Raw genomic sequence first — 18,664 nt, forward strand, 5'->3', positions numbered from 1 at the left:
GAGATGAAATGGTTGTCTGCTTTTTCTGTTCTTGAGTTTGATTTTGAAATGACTGTGAACATTCATGTGAGGAAAATATAACACCTCTGTCCAATTGTCTTTAACCCTACTTTCATTCATTAAATAAATCAAATGATCATTTACTGACTAATGCAAATCTGTTGCCAAAGACAAAGGACATGTATTAGAGCTGTAATAATGCATGGAGAGCATCAATACTTTTACCAGAAGCCTGTAAAAACATAGCTGGCCATGTTACCTGTATGAGGACCAGAATTCTGAGCTACAGAGATTTGAAGGTTGTGAGTATCTGTTCTGACCACAGCATGTTCTTCTTAACTGTGCTTTAATAAAGTCTTGTATGGGAGATTACAACAGTGGTGGGACAGTTGGGACAGCACAAATGTAATATGACCGCAACTGTCTTCATTAAAATTAAGTTTCTGATGCAGATTGTAATAACGAATGAAACATGTTTCTTTGGTAGGACAAACATTCCCAACACTTTGAAACCATTGCAGTAATGATAAAGTCAACCTGTAAAAATGTAATAGACAATGATCAAATGGTCGAACATTACTTCCATCAGTGTTGTACATGAGCACCAGGGAAATCAGGGTTTCTCAAAGTCCAGACCTCAAAATGGTAAGTAATTCCGGACCCTGTCTGTAACTCTGTGATTGTCAACTGGTGGCTCACGAGCTATATCTGTTCCGCAGGATATTAATGAATTCAGAAAATATCCAGATATAACGTTACTCACTCAGTGGAAGAGGCCCAGTGCATCCAAACAGTGGTGTCATCAGCTCACCAACTCCTGGCAATGAGCCAAAAGTCCTAATTTGTTGTTCACCCATACTACAAAAACGTGACTATTGCACGCCATTTAATATGATGTCATATGAAGTTTTTAGATCCTGTACTAATATTACTACTCTGTGAAAGTATTCAACAGCAATTCAAAGTACTCCACTCAAAACCTTACTTCAGTAAAGGCAAGGTATACTTATGCTTACATACTTATGTAAGCATTATCAGCAAATTGTACAGTAAAATGGTCAGTGTTTTATTATTATATGATGTTTTTGGATTAATATTACTGCTGCATTAATGTTTATGTTACATTTTACTGCTAGAGATGTCCAAGGCTGAGGTAATTGTAACTGCTTTATGTACTGTTGAGTCATTTAATCTACAGCAATGCATCATAATCTATAAGGTCATCATATCTTTGTAGTGTCGCTGTCCTGTGAGAACCACATATCTCTAAAAGGGTGACTTTTCATGAGCTCATCCATCCATTTCACATAAATCATTTAGTTTAAGAAGTAGGAAAGTTTTCTTAATCCACAAAGAGAAGATGGACATACATGGTTTTCACTAGACAGGAAGGCCATGAAAAAATTGTAATCTGAACAGCAAGTAGTAACTATAGCTGTCAGACAAATGCGTTTAGGGAGTGTAAACTTCAAAATTTCAAATTGCGAAATAAGCGTCAACTAGTTCATTTTAATCTGTGTGAACTGAACTTTGAGCAAGCTCTTGTGAAGTGTTAACATGTACAAAACTCACTCTGAAAGTTACTGTTAAAGGTAATAACAAATGTAGTAGCATTCTTTTTGTGTCAAAAAGGAATTTGCAATATATTTGTACTGAAAATATGTCACAGTGGTAGAATGTAATGTAAATAAATGCTTTTATTCAAATACTGTACTTAAGTACAATTATGAGATACTTGTACATTCACTTTCACTTTCAGCATTTCGATCTTTCGCTATTTAATATTGCAGTACACTATCTAATAGCTGTATTTAGTGTTTTTATTACACATTAATATTTTACATCAAAACTACTTTATGTAAAATATGATATATTGTTATAGATTTATTTACCCAATGTTGTGTAAAATAGTTACAATTATCTTACCACCCACATTAAAATGCTGCTTTAACATTAATGCATTAGTAATAATATTCCACTATTATACAGGCAGACAGGAGTAATTCTGCGTTGGTACTTTTAGTATGTTTGCTGATAATAACTTGAATTGCATTTTGAAGCTAGGACTGTCACTTGTGATTGTGTATATATACATTGTGTTATCACTATTTTTATTTTTAAAGTAAAGCATCTGAATATGTCTTCACCCATGTTGGTTGATACGTTGTTTTAAATTGAATATGAAATGAAAACACATTCCAAAATACCACATTAACTAAAATGAAATTACTGAGATGATGCTACACAGATGAATTTCTAAATGATTTATATCCAGAAAAATAGAAGCACCTGTAACACAGTGCAATGTAATGCAATTGCCTTACAGTAGTCACATAAAAATGGCTTTGACATGACTGTACATTTGGGTGTTGACTCACTTCTACTTTGTGGCACTCTTGAGATTGTCAAGTCAGGAGAATGCCATCAATGTGCTACCATCTCTTACAATAACAACAACAAGGAAAATATTCTGGTTAGAGGACTGATTGCATGACAGTGGCAGTGTTCATGGTTTCTATTTTTTGATTACTTACCTTTTCTGTTTATAATTAACGCCATGGGAAATTTGGCCTGTAGTATAAGAGAAATAAGACTTCTTAATATGTGAAATTATTGTCAGAATTCTGAGGAAAATGAGCAAAGAACACATTTTCGGTCACTCCCCAGGACCCCAGTCCAGGGAAGCCGCCCAAAGGAGACACTTCTACATATTTTATTTTTTGGCTTTACATGAACTTATTTGTCTCTCAAAGGTGTAGTCTCGAAGTTGCTCCAAAATTACTGTGAACTATAATTGGCAGACAAACCACTACCACTTTATGAATGGTGTCGACGGAGTGATTAGAGTGTGAGAGAGTGTTAGATTAGAGTGTTAGATCTGTTCAAGTATATTAGTTCAAAGGTCATATATTTATTATCAATATTATGTGCAGATGATGATGATGATGATGATGATGATGATGATGATGATGATGATGATGACGACGACGATGACGACGACGACGACGATGACGATGATGAGGATGGTGCTTATCACACAGGCTCTGTGTGCTCTTATTGTGAATTCTGTGAGGTATGTTTGAAATTAATAAGATAAATTAAATGTAGCCATCAAAGGTCAGTCAGAAAACTAGAATTACACAATGTGATGTCAGTAAATCCAAAATAAAGGAAACATTACACAGTGTATTTGATGGGAATCAACTCAAAAGAAACAGCTGAGATTTCTTTCATTTTAAATTGAATGAAAATAGGACATCCGTGCAATCATGCAGTCTACATGTCTCCACTCTGTAGGTTTTATTATGTATACTCCTTTCTAACACTGTCCTCACTGATGATCTGTTCTCTAGACTTCTTTTAAATAAATGTGTCTTCTTCCAGCACTGTGATAGCTGTGACAAATGTCCTTGTGAAGAGGGAGACAAGGGTGAACACTGTGATGACTGCAAGGTGAGAAAATACACATTATGTGACATTTGACAGCCCATGTTCTCCTGTAACCATCAAGGAAATTAAAATCTTAATCAACCCTGCTTTTCATGAATGAAAACATATTTGATATTCTGCCTGTGACACAATAAATAAAGCTGAACAGAAGTGCTATATTAATGTGATGTGATGTGATCTATGCATTCTTTTCACCAAATGGAACAAAATGAATCTTACTCATAGATAGATAGATAGATAGATAGATAGATAGATAGATAGATAGATAGATAGATAGATAGATAGATAGATAGATAGATAGATAGATTTAAATTTTCCGTTAGAATGTATATATGTATGTACAGTATATATACATATACTGTGAATATGCAAAATTGTGAGATGTATTGTCTCACTTTGTGCAGAAAGCAGGTTGGGAACAGACTTAGAACTCAGCTTTGAAGTCAGACTGATTAGGTTTTTTCTCATACTTCATTTACATTTCTGACTGTATTTTTCTGCATCCATTACTTTCTGTCTTGTTCACAGATGTGCAGTTTCTGCCATGTGTGTCCTGTGTGCGAAAATCTTTGCCAGCCTGGTGAGTGACAGCCACTGTGAAAAGAAACACATTTTTATAGTATCACATTAGAAAAGAGAAGTTTACTTAATGCTAATTTTTAACTGGTAACTCTGGAGCCTCCAGACTCTGCCGAAGGTCTTTTGCAGAAAGGGGGGGTTGATTTGACTTTCTAGAGTGCTAGGGAGCTGCCTAATGGAGCCGATGGTTGTTGATTATTCAGAAAAGGTTTGAAGAGTCACAGTATCAATAAAGCTCTTACATTTACGCATGACTATGATCGAGCCAATGATCAAGCTAATTACAGGGACCTTGGAAAAGTTACTTGACAGCAAATCTCTTGGGTTGCCCAAACTTTTCATGGTGCTCCTTTACTTTTTTTGTAATTGTACAAAACAAACACTACTCACAAAACTAAAATTATATACAGTAAATGTATTTCAAAAATAATAAAACATAAATGATAAAATAATGTATTATTATTTATGGTGGAGTGTGGAGGATGAGTTCAGAAGTGCCCCAGCCTGATGAAAGAAGTTGCTCTTGTTGTCTTGTGGCATAGCAGAGGTTATTGTTTTGCTTGCCGCAGAGAAGCAGGGTGAACAGGCTGTGGTTGGGGTGGGTATCGTTACTATCCTTTGGGCTCTGCGCAGGAACCTCACCTCACTGATCACAACATCACTTATACTCAGTGAGTAGCTACCAATGATGTTCTGGGCAGTTTTAATCATTCAATACAGAGCCTTCCTGTCCTGGGCCATGCACATCCTTTGCCAGTTTGTAATGTTTCCAGGTAGGATCATTTCTATTACTCTCTGTAAAAGTTAACAAGAACTTGGCACAGTAATTTTGCCCTCTTAAGTTTCCTTAAGAAATATAATTGTTTCTGAGCTCAGTTTACCAGGGTGGAGATGTGTGATGACCATGACAGGTTCTCTGTGATGCTGAACACTGTTCACATGTTGCACCTTAGCTCCACTCATTTAAATATGGGTGTGTCTTTGCCTTCTTTTTCCTCAAATGAACAATCAGCACTCTGCAACATTGCTAATTTCCTCATGATATGAATTCTGATTGTTGTTTGAAATCTTGCCAATGATGGTGGTGGACTGCATTGGATAGAATTTTATATAGCGCTTTTCTAGTCTTAACAAAGTGCCTTTACAACACATCAGCATACACCCATTCACACACACATTCATACACTGGTGGCTGGATACCACCTGCTCATTACTAGTAGTAACTATTCACATGCACACTGACCCATCGATGACACTTTGTTGGTGTTCATTATCTAGCACAAGTATACTTCAACATGTAGAGGTATACTTGACTTCAACATGTGGACTGCAGGGCCAAATATTTAACTACCAACCCTCTGATAAGTGGACAACCTGCTTTACCTCCTGAGCCACAGCCACCTCACATCTGGGGTGTCCTCTGCAAACTTCACAACAGAGTTTTCTCCATGTCTGGGATTGCAGTCATGGGTGTGTAGTGTGACGAGGTGAGGGCTGAGCACACAGCCCAGGGGTGTTCCTGTGTTAAGCACTAGAGTGGAAGAGGTGTGAGTGCTTATCCAAACTGTCTGTCAATATCAATATAATAATTTTGGTCTATATCCAGTTGCAGAGTGTGGTATGAGTGCTCAATTGCCAATCAGAGAAATTGTGTTGAATGCTGAACTGAATCAACTAACAGCTTCTGATGTATGTGTACTATTTTCAATGAATGGGAAGACTGGGCAGTACAAATGGCATCCTTTGTGGATATGTTGGTTCTGCATGCAAACTGGTGAGGGTGCAGACTGGCTGAAATGTTGTTTTCTCAAAGCACTTCATCAGAATGGGGTTGAGTGCCACAGGACGGCAGTCATTTAGACTAGACCTTTTAGGTACATGGACTTGGAAACAAATCTTGAGGTAACTTGTGACTGAGGAAGGTTCAGGAGGCATTGATCATGCATTTATTGAAGGTATATCAAGGAGAATAGAATTGAGCAGTACAAGAAAGTCTGTGTAATGCTATTCATGACTGAATTATGCTTCCTGGCAAGGAGTATTAAGATAAGATAAGATAAGATAAGATAAGATAAGATAAGATAAGATAAGATAAGATAAGAGTTTAGGAATCTCCCATAGGAGAAATCAAGGTGTTGCAGGCAGCAGCAAAAGTAAAAGGAATCTAAAAAGGAGACATAGAAAGGAATAAAAAGTACAAAATTGAAAATAACAAAAGTCAGCTATCTCTGTGTCCTGACTACTGAAGACATTTCAGTCAGTGCAGAGAACGCAACCTTTTAGAGATTCCACACTGCCCTTTGACCATATAGCCACTATTCTAATCTTCCGTTTGCAGCTCTTCAAAACTGTCTTGTAAACTCGAATGTGTACAACATTGTGATCAGAATTAGCAAAAGGGGGTGTCAGTCTAGCAGTGCAGGCACTTTCTACATTCCCATAACACCAAAATTTCATTGCTCGGTGTAAAGATTTCACATATTGTTCATCACCAGCAGCTCTAGTACACTGAGAAAAACAATCTGCTTAATCTACTTAAAAAATTAAGGCAACTTTTTGCACAAGATTATTATGTAGTTCACACAAGGATGGTCTTTGTATGAACTACACAATGTTTCTCAATAGGAAATGAATTTTCCATGTTCCAAGTCAGCTTAATTTTTCCAAGTAAAATCAACTAAGTGTAATGTCCATGTAAAGTCAACTTAAAATCACTTGTAAAATAAAGTAATTTTTACTAGAAAAAGTAATTAAACTTTACTTGAAAAAATAAGTTATTTTACAGCAAAATCAGGCTTACTTTAATGAAAATGTACTTCTTACATACAAATAATTAAGTAGTTCATACAAATACCAGTTTTGCTTGATCTGCACAGTAATCTAACGCAAAGTTTGCCTTAATTTTAATTAAATCAAGCACAATAGCAATATCAGTGAAATATAACAGTAATCAAGTATTACATTTTATGATACCTTTTTGCATAAAGCTAACATTTTGGTCATGAAATAATAAAAATTAGCAAGACTCAATATCTGCCCCACAGATTTTGAGCTTTTTGTGTATGAGATTAAAAAAAAATTCTTTCATGGAAAAGTCATTGAGTCACCAAAATTCAAAGGTTTATTGTCTGTATATCATGAGTTCACAAAAACTCATGACAATTCATAAGAAATGCTGGAGAAAAGTTTGGAGCCAATATTTCATAACACAGATATATGGACATCCCTAGGCTCCACTCGACAAGTGGGCAATAATTTGAGCAATACCCACAAGTCAAACATTAGGAACAAATATTTGTTTTAAATATTTAAAAGATGAAAAACATTTTGAAATTTAACCCAGAAATTAACTCACTTGTTAACAGACATGTTTCTTTCAAAACTCTTGGTGTTAGGCTCGGCCTTAATTTGGAAGTAGTTGGACTCAATATACAGACCGGAGACAAGAGTAAAAAAGGAAACAAGGTTATTAATAAAGAAAACAACAAAAAGCGCACTCATAAGGAGTGGAACAAACTAACCAAAAGTGCACTCAAACGGGTGGAACAAACGAAACTCAACGTGAGAGGTTGAGGCTGAGCAAAGGCTGGACATGGCTGGTAGTCACTGAAAAAAGACAAAAGCACACATGAGGGCACAAATATTGAGACAGCAACTGGCAATCGACTGGAGATACTCACTAGGCATGGGCTCTGGAAACTCATGGGAAAGATCAGGATAATCCAATGACAAACCAAGTTGAGCGTCTTCCTTATATACTGAGCCCTAATAAGGTTCATGCACTCCAGGTGGGCTGCTGGAGAGCCAGAGCCAGCTGGGCACGGGGAAACACCCAGTTGAGACAGGGGAACAGACAGACAGACACATAACACTAGGGAAAAGGGAAACGGAGAACACTAGGTACAGACAGGTTAGTGGATCCTAACACTTGGGCCTTAAAAAAAGAGTTCCTGGGAAAAGTGTCATCCGTAAAGCTCCTCCGGGACTTGCTCCATTTTTGATGCTCCTGCATCATAGTGAGATACTCTTTGACCCACCTTTTCCAAAACAAGTCTGCAATGTATTGTGCTTGCCTCCATCTTCTACGGACATACAAATCCTCTCTCTTGAAGAGACCAGGTTGACTCTTGCACTGGTTTCCCTTTAAGCTGGATGAGATGATTAGGTGTGCCTCAAGATCGTTTGGGTCATCACTGGATGCTGTGATAGGACGGTCGTTTAAGATAGCCTCTACTTCACACATTGTGGTTTGCAGGCCCTCATCATCCAGCATTTGCTGTCTCATCACTGAGCAGAGTGCCCTTTTGACCTGCTGTACAAGGGACTCCCATACACCTCCATGATGTGCTCCGTAAGGAGGGTTGAAAGTCCACTTTATACCTTCTTGCATGAGTGATTTCTGGATTTTGCCTTGGTTAACTTCCTGCAGGGCCTTCTTTAGCTCATGATTTGAACTCACAAAGTTAGTTCCATTATCAGATCTTACTTCTTTTACTTGTCCTCTTCAACATAAAAATCTCCTGAGGGCATTGATACATGAGTCTGTGTCTAGACTATGCACTACCTCCAGAAGGAAGTTTTTCCTCGCCACTGTCGCCAAGTGCTTGCTCATGGGGGAATTGTTGGTTTCTTTGTAGATAAAAGAGCTTGGTCTGTACCAGCTCTATATGGAAAGTGTCCTGAGACAACTTCTGTTGTGATTTGGCGCTATACAAATAAAATTGAATTGAATTGAATTGAATAGATGAACTGCACGACTTGCCAAACAGGTAAATATGGCTCCATAGCTTTTAACTGTATAACTGTATTCACTTTGATAGGCCCAAAATAGTCTATTCCAACATGTGTGAATGGCAGAAGATCTGCAGAGACACTGTCAACAGGTAGATCTGACATTTTTTGCTCACCTGATCTTTGGAGCTGGCGTAGGCAGGTTACACATTCCCTGATGACTGCTCTGGCTGCTGAGTTGACACAAAGTATCCAGTACTGGCGCCAAAGGGTGGAGAGCATGTGATCCCTGCCCCTGTGATCAACCTTGTCATGAATGTTGTGAAGAATACGTTTTGAGATATGTCTGTTTTGGGGCAGTATTGCAGGATGTTTTGTTTCCTCTGGCAGGGCAGCCCGGCTTAATCTCCCACCTACTCTCAAAACACCATCCACAATCATTGGGTCGAGCTTGACTAAGTGACTTGATTTCTTCACAATGCCTTTACTTTATGAAGCAATTCTGTTCTGGGAGGCACTTTCTTTGTACGAAGCACATGATGGCCTTTTCTGCATGAGCCATATCCTCAACAGAAAGCCTAGGCATTGTTAGCATCGCTTTAAACTGCTCCATGTGTGGTTTTATGCCATTTTGCTTTTTGGACCTTTTGGGGTGTGGTAAGTGCATTTTCTGACTTGATTCTTTCCTGGCGTAGAAGTTCAAGCACATTTTTAAACTTAAGAATCCATCCCACCGCTCTCTTTAGGTCCATCCAGCTGGAGCAGTGCTTTAAGAGCACAGTGGTGGGAGTTTCATCAATCTGTAGTAGTGGCACAGACTGAGACTACATTCCTCACCTCTGGATCATCAACAGAGACTGCGTCTGGTCCTTCACCATGCCCTGGCCACTCAGACTGTGGTTTGGAAAGAAACTCAGGACTATGGATCCATGTTTTGACTGGAGGAAGGTATCTGTTCTCGTGCCAGGTGATGCTGTGTCTGCAGGATTGAGCTTAGAGCCGATGTGCTTCCATTGAGTGACTTTGGACAATGTGCATATGATGGAAACTCTATTCACCACAAATGTCTTGAACCTTGCCGTATTGCTTGCTACTTTAAGACAGACATGCTGTCTGTCCAAAACACTGACTCATCAATCTGAATTTGCAGCCCTGTTTGTAGCATCCTGTCTATGCGGCTACAAGCTCAGTAGTCTGCTTGAGGGGTGCAACTTTGGCTTTTTCCATGACAAAAGCAACATGTACTTTATCCTTGAAATTAGTTAGTCGGAGATAGGACGCTGTTCCAAGACCAACTTTGCTGGCATCACAGAAGTGATGCAATTGTGCAGCCGATATTTCACCAAAGCCCTTGGATGTGATACATTTGTTAACATTGAATGCATCCAAGAGGTCTAATTGACCTAACCATCTTTGCCATCTTTCCACATACTGTTGTTGAATTTTTTCATCCCATCCAAATTTGGCATTACATAACTCTAGTAGAAGAATCTACTTGGCAGATAGTACAACTGGTGCAAAGAATTCTAGAGGATCATAGACTGGACTTACAACAGACAGGATACCGTGTCTTGTTATTGGCTAAGGTTTTAGAGTTGAGCTAAAAGTGAATTCATCATGTTCGGCATCCCACTGGGTTCCAAGGGCCTTCTCCACAGGAAGCTTTTCCCTGTCAAGGTTCAAAGTCTTGACCTCTTTTGCTTTTTCTTCTTCAGGGATCACAGCAAGGACAGCACAATAGTTGCTGATCCACTTATTCAGATGAAATCCTCCTTTGCCGCACATCTCTTTGAGGTTCCTGTACAGCTATGTTGCTTGCTCCACAGAGTTCACCAACTTAAGACAGTCATCGACAAAAGTTTCGTCGGACAGTGTCCACCACCTCAGCTGGATACTCCTTCTGGTTGTCCTCTGCTGTCTTTAGTAGGGCAAATGTAGCACAGCTGGGTGACGATACAGCCCCAAAAATGTACACTGTCATCCTATGCTCCACAAACTCTTTATTGATGTCTCCACTGGGCCACCAGAGAAAGCGCAGGAAATCAACATCCTCTCTCACCACTCTCACCTGGTGAAACTTCAGTGTCAGTCATCAAGGCAATCGGGCCTTGGCAAAATCTCAGCATTACACCGATCAGCCTGTTTGTCAAATCTGGGCTTTGGAGCAGTTCCCTATTCAGAGAGGTTCCATGATATGAGACGCACAGTCAAACACCACATATATTTTCTTTTTACGTGGATGGTAGACTCCATGATATGGTATATACCACACTTTGACACTGTCTGTCTCCAACTGGTACTGGGGTAGGACCTCTGCATGTGCCTTTACAATAACATCATCTATGAAAGTTTTGTATTCATCCAGGAAAGTTGGGTTTCTTTTAAACTTCTTCAGCAGCTGTTGTGCTCTTTGCACTGCTACATGCTTCTTGTTGGGCATGATTACATCTGGTTCATGAAATGGCAGCTTCAGGTAGTAATGCCCATCCTTTAACACAGATGAATTTGAGATGATGCTCATGAACTGTTCATCCTCAACAGACATCTCTTTCTTCTCAAAATGCTGTTCAGCAAAATCTTGATTGTACTGCTGGATCAGGAGCTCTTCTAAGTTGGATATGGCTATTCTGTACTTGTACAGGAGGGTAATTGCCACTGTCCACCCTGTTACTGAGAGGACCATTGATTACCCACCGGAGAAGAGTTTTCACAGCAAATGGTCCATTACCTTCACTGTTAATAACCTTCCATGGCTCCAAGATTTCTGAAGCATTTACACCAATCAGCAACCCAATGCTTGCATCGATTGGTGTCAATTCAACAACTTCGGGTAAGGCCATTTTATGTCCTCCTCAGTAGGAATGTTGTCTTTGGTTACAGGAACAGACTTTTGTGTAAACACATCCAGCAGCTTCAGGAATGTTTTCCTTTTCAGCGCAGCTACTTCCATTCCAGAAATTTTGTAGCTGAGCACCAGCTTAGTCTGACCCATAGTTTTGAGAAGAACTTTTTTTTTTTTTTCCACTTGTGTCTACCTCCACCATTAAAGCCTCTGTACAAAAAGTTGCAGTGCTTCCTGGGTTGAGGAAAGCATACATCTGCACAATCTTGGTTCCTTTAGATAATTTCACATTAACAGGCACAATAAAGAGTTTGCAATCATCATTACTGGCCCAAGTATGGCTATCAGCATCCAAGGAGACAAGAGCACTAGACATAGGATGATTCTCTACACTCCTTGTTGGTACTCTGAAATTCTATTTTATCTTTTATGTCTATGTGCAGAATGCTTGGGTGATTTTGGTGACATATCTGAAAAGTTTGTCGATTTTGACAGTTTTTGCTCATGTGCCCCTTTCCCAAACGTCCAAAGCACAGACCTTTGCTTTTCATGAACTCCACTTGGTCTTGTGCTTGAAAGCTCCACAAACCTCCATTGTGTGGTCTTTATGGCAGAATAAACACAGCTTCTCAAGAGCATGTAAAGTGTCCTGTTCTAATTTCTCTTTCTGGTTGACTCGATTTATTTTCAATGTGTTCTGATTGCTCTGGCATTGCTGCAACAATGGTGGCAAAACTGCTTCCTCTACGGTCCTCTACGGATCTTTGAGGTCTTCTTACTTTTAATGCTCCTTTGTTATCAGTCAGATCCTGAATGTCACCAAAAATGGGATCCAAAACAGCTCATGACTGCCTTTCAACAAACTCAACGAGATCCTTAAACTTCGCTCGCCTTTTGCAGCTTTCTTGAAGGTCACAGACAACCATTCTCCATTTATCACAAAGCTTAAAAGGCAACTTGGATACAATTGTCCATAAGTGAGATGGAGTTTCCAGCTTTTCCATGAACTTGATTTCTGTCATAGTATTATAGCAGCTTCGAAGAAACAGCGCATAAGATCTTAAAGCTGGCCCATCTTCTGCCTTCACTGAAGACCAACTCAGGATTTTATGCATATGTGCTGATGTTATCTTCATTTCATTGACAAAATGCCATTCAAACTGCTTCTTTGCTTCAATAAACCCTTTCTGGGTCCATATGGAGGAAACTGCGAACCAGTTGTCTAGGCTGTCCTTTTGTAAATTGCTCTAAATAGAACAATTTATCGTGCACATTGTCCATTTTGCACTCTATTCCTTGCTCAAAAGCTTTTATGACTGATCTGTACTGAAGAGCATCACCATAAATACAGGAATTTCCCTTGTTGGAAGAAAAGATAATTGTTGTTGCTTAACCAGCATTTCAGTTATTTCATTTTGTCTTCTCATGATGTCATTGAAACCGCTTTCATCATTGTTATTTGAGACTCTTTGTTCATGATTCACATGATTCCTGTGTCCATGATTTACATTTGAAGCTTGTGCTTGCTGGTGGGGAAAGCTTACTTCCTGAGAGGTTTGAGCTTTTTGAGCCTTTTGAATTGCTGCCGGAGCTCTGTACTCAGTAGATGTTCCAGATGCTTCTATGGATAGATCAGGTGTACATATTTCAGATTTTGTTCTTTTGTGGTCTCCATTGGTGTGTGCAAGAATTCAGATCCCATGAAGACTTTTATTTTGGTGTCTGCAGCTGCCAATTCGGCCTCCATGGCGAGTTTCTCTTTCCTTGCCTTTAGGTGAGCTTCTTCGAAGTCCAAAACATCCTTTTTTCCAAAGCTTGAGCCCTTGCTCTCAGAGCAGCACATTCTGCTTTAGCCTTTAAATAAGCTGCATGAATTTGCAGCATCTCCGCTTCTGTTTATTTACAGATCCTGTGGCTCTTTTGTGAAGGAAATCCACGTCATTCCACTTCAATCCAAAAAGTCTTTCGACTTAAATGTGTTGGCTTTTCCACGTCTACAGCTGTGGGCACTGAACCGGTGGTCCGTTCCAACTCACTCTCAAAAACTTTTTGTGATTTCAAAATTAAAATTTATTTATTTAATCCATTCAAACAGTTTTCAAACAGTTTTCTATATTAAAGTCATAAGCAACGTAACAAAAAGATCCATATATGTAAAAAAAAAAAAAAAGCATTGAAATGTGGTCGAAAGACTTTATGTAACCACGGCTTCAGATTCCAAGATACTTAAACTCCTCCACTTGAGGCAGGAACTCTCCCAAACCTGAAGGGAGCAAGCCACCTTTTTCCGGTCGAGAACCATGGCCTCAGACTTGGAGGTGCTGACTCTCATTCCAGCTCCTTCACACTCGGCTGCAAACCGCCCCAGTGCATGCTGAAGGTCCTGGCTCCTGGGAGCCAACAAGACAACATCATCTGCGAAAAGCAGAGACAAAATCTGCCGGCACCCGAACTGAACCCCCGCCAGCCCCTGGCTGCGCCTAGAAATTCTGGTGACAAAGGGCAGCCCTGCCGGAGTCCAACATGCACCGGGAACAGGTCCGACCTCCTGCCAGCAATGCAGACCAAGCTCCTGCTCCGGTTGTACAGGGACTGTACAGCCCTCAACAGAGGGCCTCCAACCCCATACTCCCGGAGTTCCTCCCACAGAATGACGTGCCTTCTCCAAGTCCACAAAGCACATGTGGACTGGTTGGGCAAACTACCATGAACCCTCAAGCATCCTGTGGAGGGTGTAGAGCTGGTCCAGTGTTCCATGGCCAGGACAAAAACCGCATTGTTCCTCCTGAATCCGTAGGTTCGACTATCGATTCTCCTCTCCAGTACCCTGGAATAGACTTTCCCAGGGAGGCTGAGGAGTGTGATCCCCGATAGTTGGAACACACCCTCCGGTCCCCCTTTTTAAAAAGAGGGACAACCACCCCAGTCTGCCAGTCCAGAGGCACCATCCCCAACTGCCACGCGATGTTGCAGAGGCGTGCCAACCAAGACAGTCCTACAACATCCAGAGACTTGAGGTACTCAGGGCGGATCTCATCCATCCCCGGTGCTCTGCCACTGAGGAGCTTGCAAAGTACCTCAGTGACTTCAGTCCCGGTGATGGATGAATCGACCTCCAAGTCCCCAGTCTCTGCTTCCTCCACAGAAGACATGACAATGGGATTGAGGAGATCCTTGAAGTATTCCTTCGACCACCCGACAATATCCCCAGTCAAGGTCAACAGCTCCCCACCTCCACTCTAAACAGTGTTGACGGAAAGCTGCTTCCCCTTCCTGAGGCACCAAACGGTTTGCCAGAATTTCCTCGAGTCCTCCTCCATGGCCTCCCCGAACTCCTCCCAGACCCGAGTTTTTGCTTCTACATCCGCCCGAGCTGCCGCATGCTTGGGCTGCTGGTACCCGTCAGCTGCCTCAGGAGTCCCATGAGCCAAACAGGCCCGAAAGGACTCCTTCTTCAGCTTGACAACAGGCACCGCCGACTTTACAGCCACAGCTACGGATGGCTGCATCAACAATGGAAGTGGAAAACATGGTCCATTCGGACTCAATGTCTCCAACCTCCCTCGGAATCTGGTCGAAGCTCTCCCAGAGGTGGGAGTTGAAAACCTCCCTGACAGCGGGTTCCGCCAGACATTCCCAACAGACCCTCATGGTACATTTGGGTCTGCCAAGTCTGTCCCGCTTCCTCCCCTGCCAGCAAATCCAACTCACCACCAGGTGGTGATCAGTTGACAGCTCAGCCCCTCTCTTTACCCGAGTGTCCAAGACATACCGCCGAAGGTCAGATGATACGACTACAAAGTCGATCATTGGCCTCCGGCCTAGGGTGTCTTGGTGCCACGTGCACTGATGGACACCCTTATGCTTGAACATGGTGTTCGTTATGGACAAACTGTGACTAGCACAGAAATCCAATAACAGAACATCACTTGGGTTCAGATCGGGGAGGCCGTCCCTCCCAGTCACACCCCTCCAGGTATCACTGTCGCTACCCACGTGAGCATTGAAGTCCCCCAGCAGAATAATGGAGTCCCTGGTTCTAGCACTTTTCAGTACCCCTCCCAGGGACTCCAAGAAAGCCAGGTACTCTGCACTGCTGTTCGGCCCATAGGCTGAAACAACAGTGAGAGACCTATCCCCGACCTGAAGGTGCAGGCAAGCGACCCTCTCACTCAGCGGGGAGAACTCCAACACATGGCAGCTGAGCTGGGGGGCCATAAGCAAGCCAACACCAGCTCGCCACCTCTCACTGCAGGCAACTCCAGAGTAGAAGAGAGTCCAGCCTCTCTCAAGGAGTTGGGTTCCAGAGCCCAGACTGTGCTTGGAGGTGAGCCCGACTATCTCTAGCCAGTACCACTCAACCTCCCGCACTAGCTCAGGCTCTTTCCCCCCCAGCGAGGTGACATTCCATGTCCCCATGGCCAGAGTCGTTGTCCAGGGTTTGGGTCGTCGGGGCCCCCGCCCACGACTGCCACCCATATCGCATAACACCGGCCCCTTCTGATCCTTCCTGCGGGTGGTGGGCCTACGGGAAGGCGGGCCCACATCGCTCCTTCAGGCTGTGCCCAGCCTGGTCCCATGGGCAAAGACCCGACCACCAGGCGCTCGCCTGCAAGCCCCAACCACAGGCCTGGCTCCAGGGTGGGGCCCCGGTGAGGCCAATCCGGGCGACGTATGCTTCCTTGTTTTCTTTTTTTCTTAAGGGACTTTGGAACCGCTCTTAGTCTGACCCATCACCTAGAACCTGTTTGCCTTGGGAGACCCTACCAGGGGCATTAAGTCCCGGACAACATAGCCACCCGGATCATTTGGGTGCTCAAACTCCTCCACCACGATAAGATGTCGGTTCAAGGAGGAGCCCTGCTGAAAAAAGTCAGAGAAACCATTAGCATATTATATTGGTTTCTAATGGTTCCTGGTGGTTTTGTAATGGTTTCTAATGGCTACTTATGTTTTCCTAATGGTTTGGTTTGCTTTTCTAAGGGGATTCTATTATCTCATACACAAATCTACAGGACTTTAACTGGTACCTACTAATGGTTCCTACGGGAGTCTAATGGTTCCTACAGGAGTCTTAATGGTTCCCACAAGAGTCTGATGGTTCCTATAGAAGTCTTAATGGTTCCTACAGGCGTTTCTATACCAGTCTAATGGTCACTATACAGTGGTCTAGTGGTCACTACAGGGTGTATTGGTCTCTAATGGTTCCTAATGTGGTGGAGGAACACAGATGTTATAGCCTTCTTTGGCGATTCAATTCAATTCAATTTTATTTGTATAGCGCCAAATCACAACAGAAGTTGTCTCAGGACACTTTCCATATAGAGCTGGTACAGACCAAGCTCTTTTATCTACAAAGAAACCAACAATTCCCCCATGAGCAAGCACTTGGCGACAGTGGCGAGGAAAAACTTCCTTTTAACAGGCAGAAACCTCGAGCAGAACCAGACTCTGGGTGGGCGGCCATCTGCCTCGACCGGTTGGGTGAGAGAGGAAGAGCAAGAGAGAGAGAGTGAGACAGACAGACAGACAGACAGACAGACAGACAGACAGACAGACAGACAGACAGAAAGAAAAGCAGTCAGAGAGAGAGAGAGAGAGAGAGAGAGAGACAGAGACAGAGAGACAGACATGCAGTCACAGTAACAGTGACAGTGGATGTAATACATCTGTTATTTCTAGTGGGTCCTTGTGTAGGCTATACAGCACACATATGTATAGACATGTCTCTGGGGCCCAGTGTTAGGACTCTGCTATAATTTCTGTTGCAACAGTAGGTTTCTAATTGTTTCTAAGTAGGTTTCTCAGTATGTTTTTCTAATAGTTTTAGCTCCCAATGGAACCAGTAGCTAGAAACTTAATGGTTTCTAATGTTTTTTTTTTTTTTTTTAAATGGTATTCTACTGTCTGCACCACTTCATTCACATATGCACAGATGTCTCCACTTCTGCCTTTTCCTGAAGCTGATGTTCTGTCTGCCCGGTTAAGGGAAAAATCTTCCAACACAACCAGAAAGCTAACAATGTCCAAATGAAGCCAGGTCTCACTAAGCACCATATTTCCCACTTCCTGGTTCTCATAGCAGATCCTTTAATCATTACTCTAGGCGAAAGATTTCCTGTTCAAAATCAATTCTTCTGTATTTAGCCTCTGCTCTGGCCTTTTTATTACCCATTTTACAGAATATGCATTAAAACATTAAATACACAACATGCACATCAATAAACATTGCAGCAGCACTAAAGTTCTCCACGCCCTTATTATTTTTGCTTGTCAGACATTTGAGACAGTGAAACATAAGTATTTTGGCACATGTGCACACCCTACCGAATTGTCTCCTATGCCTCTGAAGCCATCACGCATAACAGAGCCTCACATTTCCCAACAGACACAAATTCACCACTGGTCTTGATTAACTGAAACAAGTTTATTTCAGCCCACCTGCAGGTTTAAACTCACTGGGCTCTATTTTCATCTCCAGCGCGTGGCAACATGCCACGAAGAATGCACCGACATTCTGAGGGCTGTATGTTAATGAACCACCTGTCCGGTCCAGACATCTAAAACGCACTTTGAGAACCCCAAATGTGCATTCAATGACTGACTGAGCACTGCTGAAAACACCGTTAAACCATGCTGTCGTCTTTTTGAAGGTGTGATATATGGCGTCACCAACCTCATTTTCAGTGGATAGCCGTTATCACCTAGCAGCTACCCATCCAGAGGGGCTGAGGGCCTGAAAGACTGTAGGGAAGCTAGAATTCACCTGGATATTGATGGAATATGGACCCCCCCTTCGGTTCACATAAATGTGGGCTTGGGTCACTGGGACGCGCAACTGCACGAGTGCAGTCGATTGCTCCCAAGACCCTGGGGAATCCAAATTTCAACAAGACCTCTCACTTAGTTTCACAGGTGTTGCAGGGAAAATGATGTGCTCATTTGCATGTTGGACTAGACTGGAGGAAACTGCATGTATAGCTGAGGAGACAGCGGACTGACTGATCCCCACCACCGAGGCCACGGTATGTTGAGACCAGGTGGCGAAGAAGGTCAGAGCTG

General features: G+C 42.0%; 1 protein-coding gene across 1 annotated transcript in view; it reads left to right on the forward strand.

Annotated features, from left to right (window-relative positions):
* Positions 1–4,038, forward strand: part of LOC139343108 (sarcoplasmic reticulum histidine-rich calcium-binding protein) — a 6,102-nt gene extending 2,064 nt beyond the window's left edge. Inside the window, exons 2-4 of the mRNA XM_070980520.1 lie at positions 2,934–3,073; positions 3,385–3,453; positions 3,979–4,038. Coding sequence (XP_070836621.1) covers positions 2,934–3,073; positions 3,385–3,453; positions 3,979–4,038 — 269 coding nt within the window. The remainder of the gene's footprint in view (positions 1–2,933; positions 3,074–3,384; positions 3,454–3,978) is intronic.
* The last annotated feature ends 14,626 nt before the right edge of the window (positions 4,039–18,664 follow it).

This window comes from Chaetodon trifascialis, chromosome 15 (genome assembly GCF_039877785.1).
Source record: "Chaetodon trifascialis isolate fChaTrf1 chromosome 15, fChaTrf1.hap1, whole genome shotgun sequence".
NCBI classification, from domain to species: Eukaryota; Metazoa; Chordata; class Actinopteri; order Chaetodontiformes; family Chaetodontidae; genus Chaetodon; species Chaetodon trifascialis.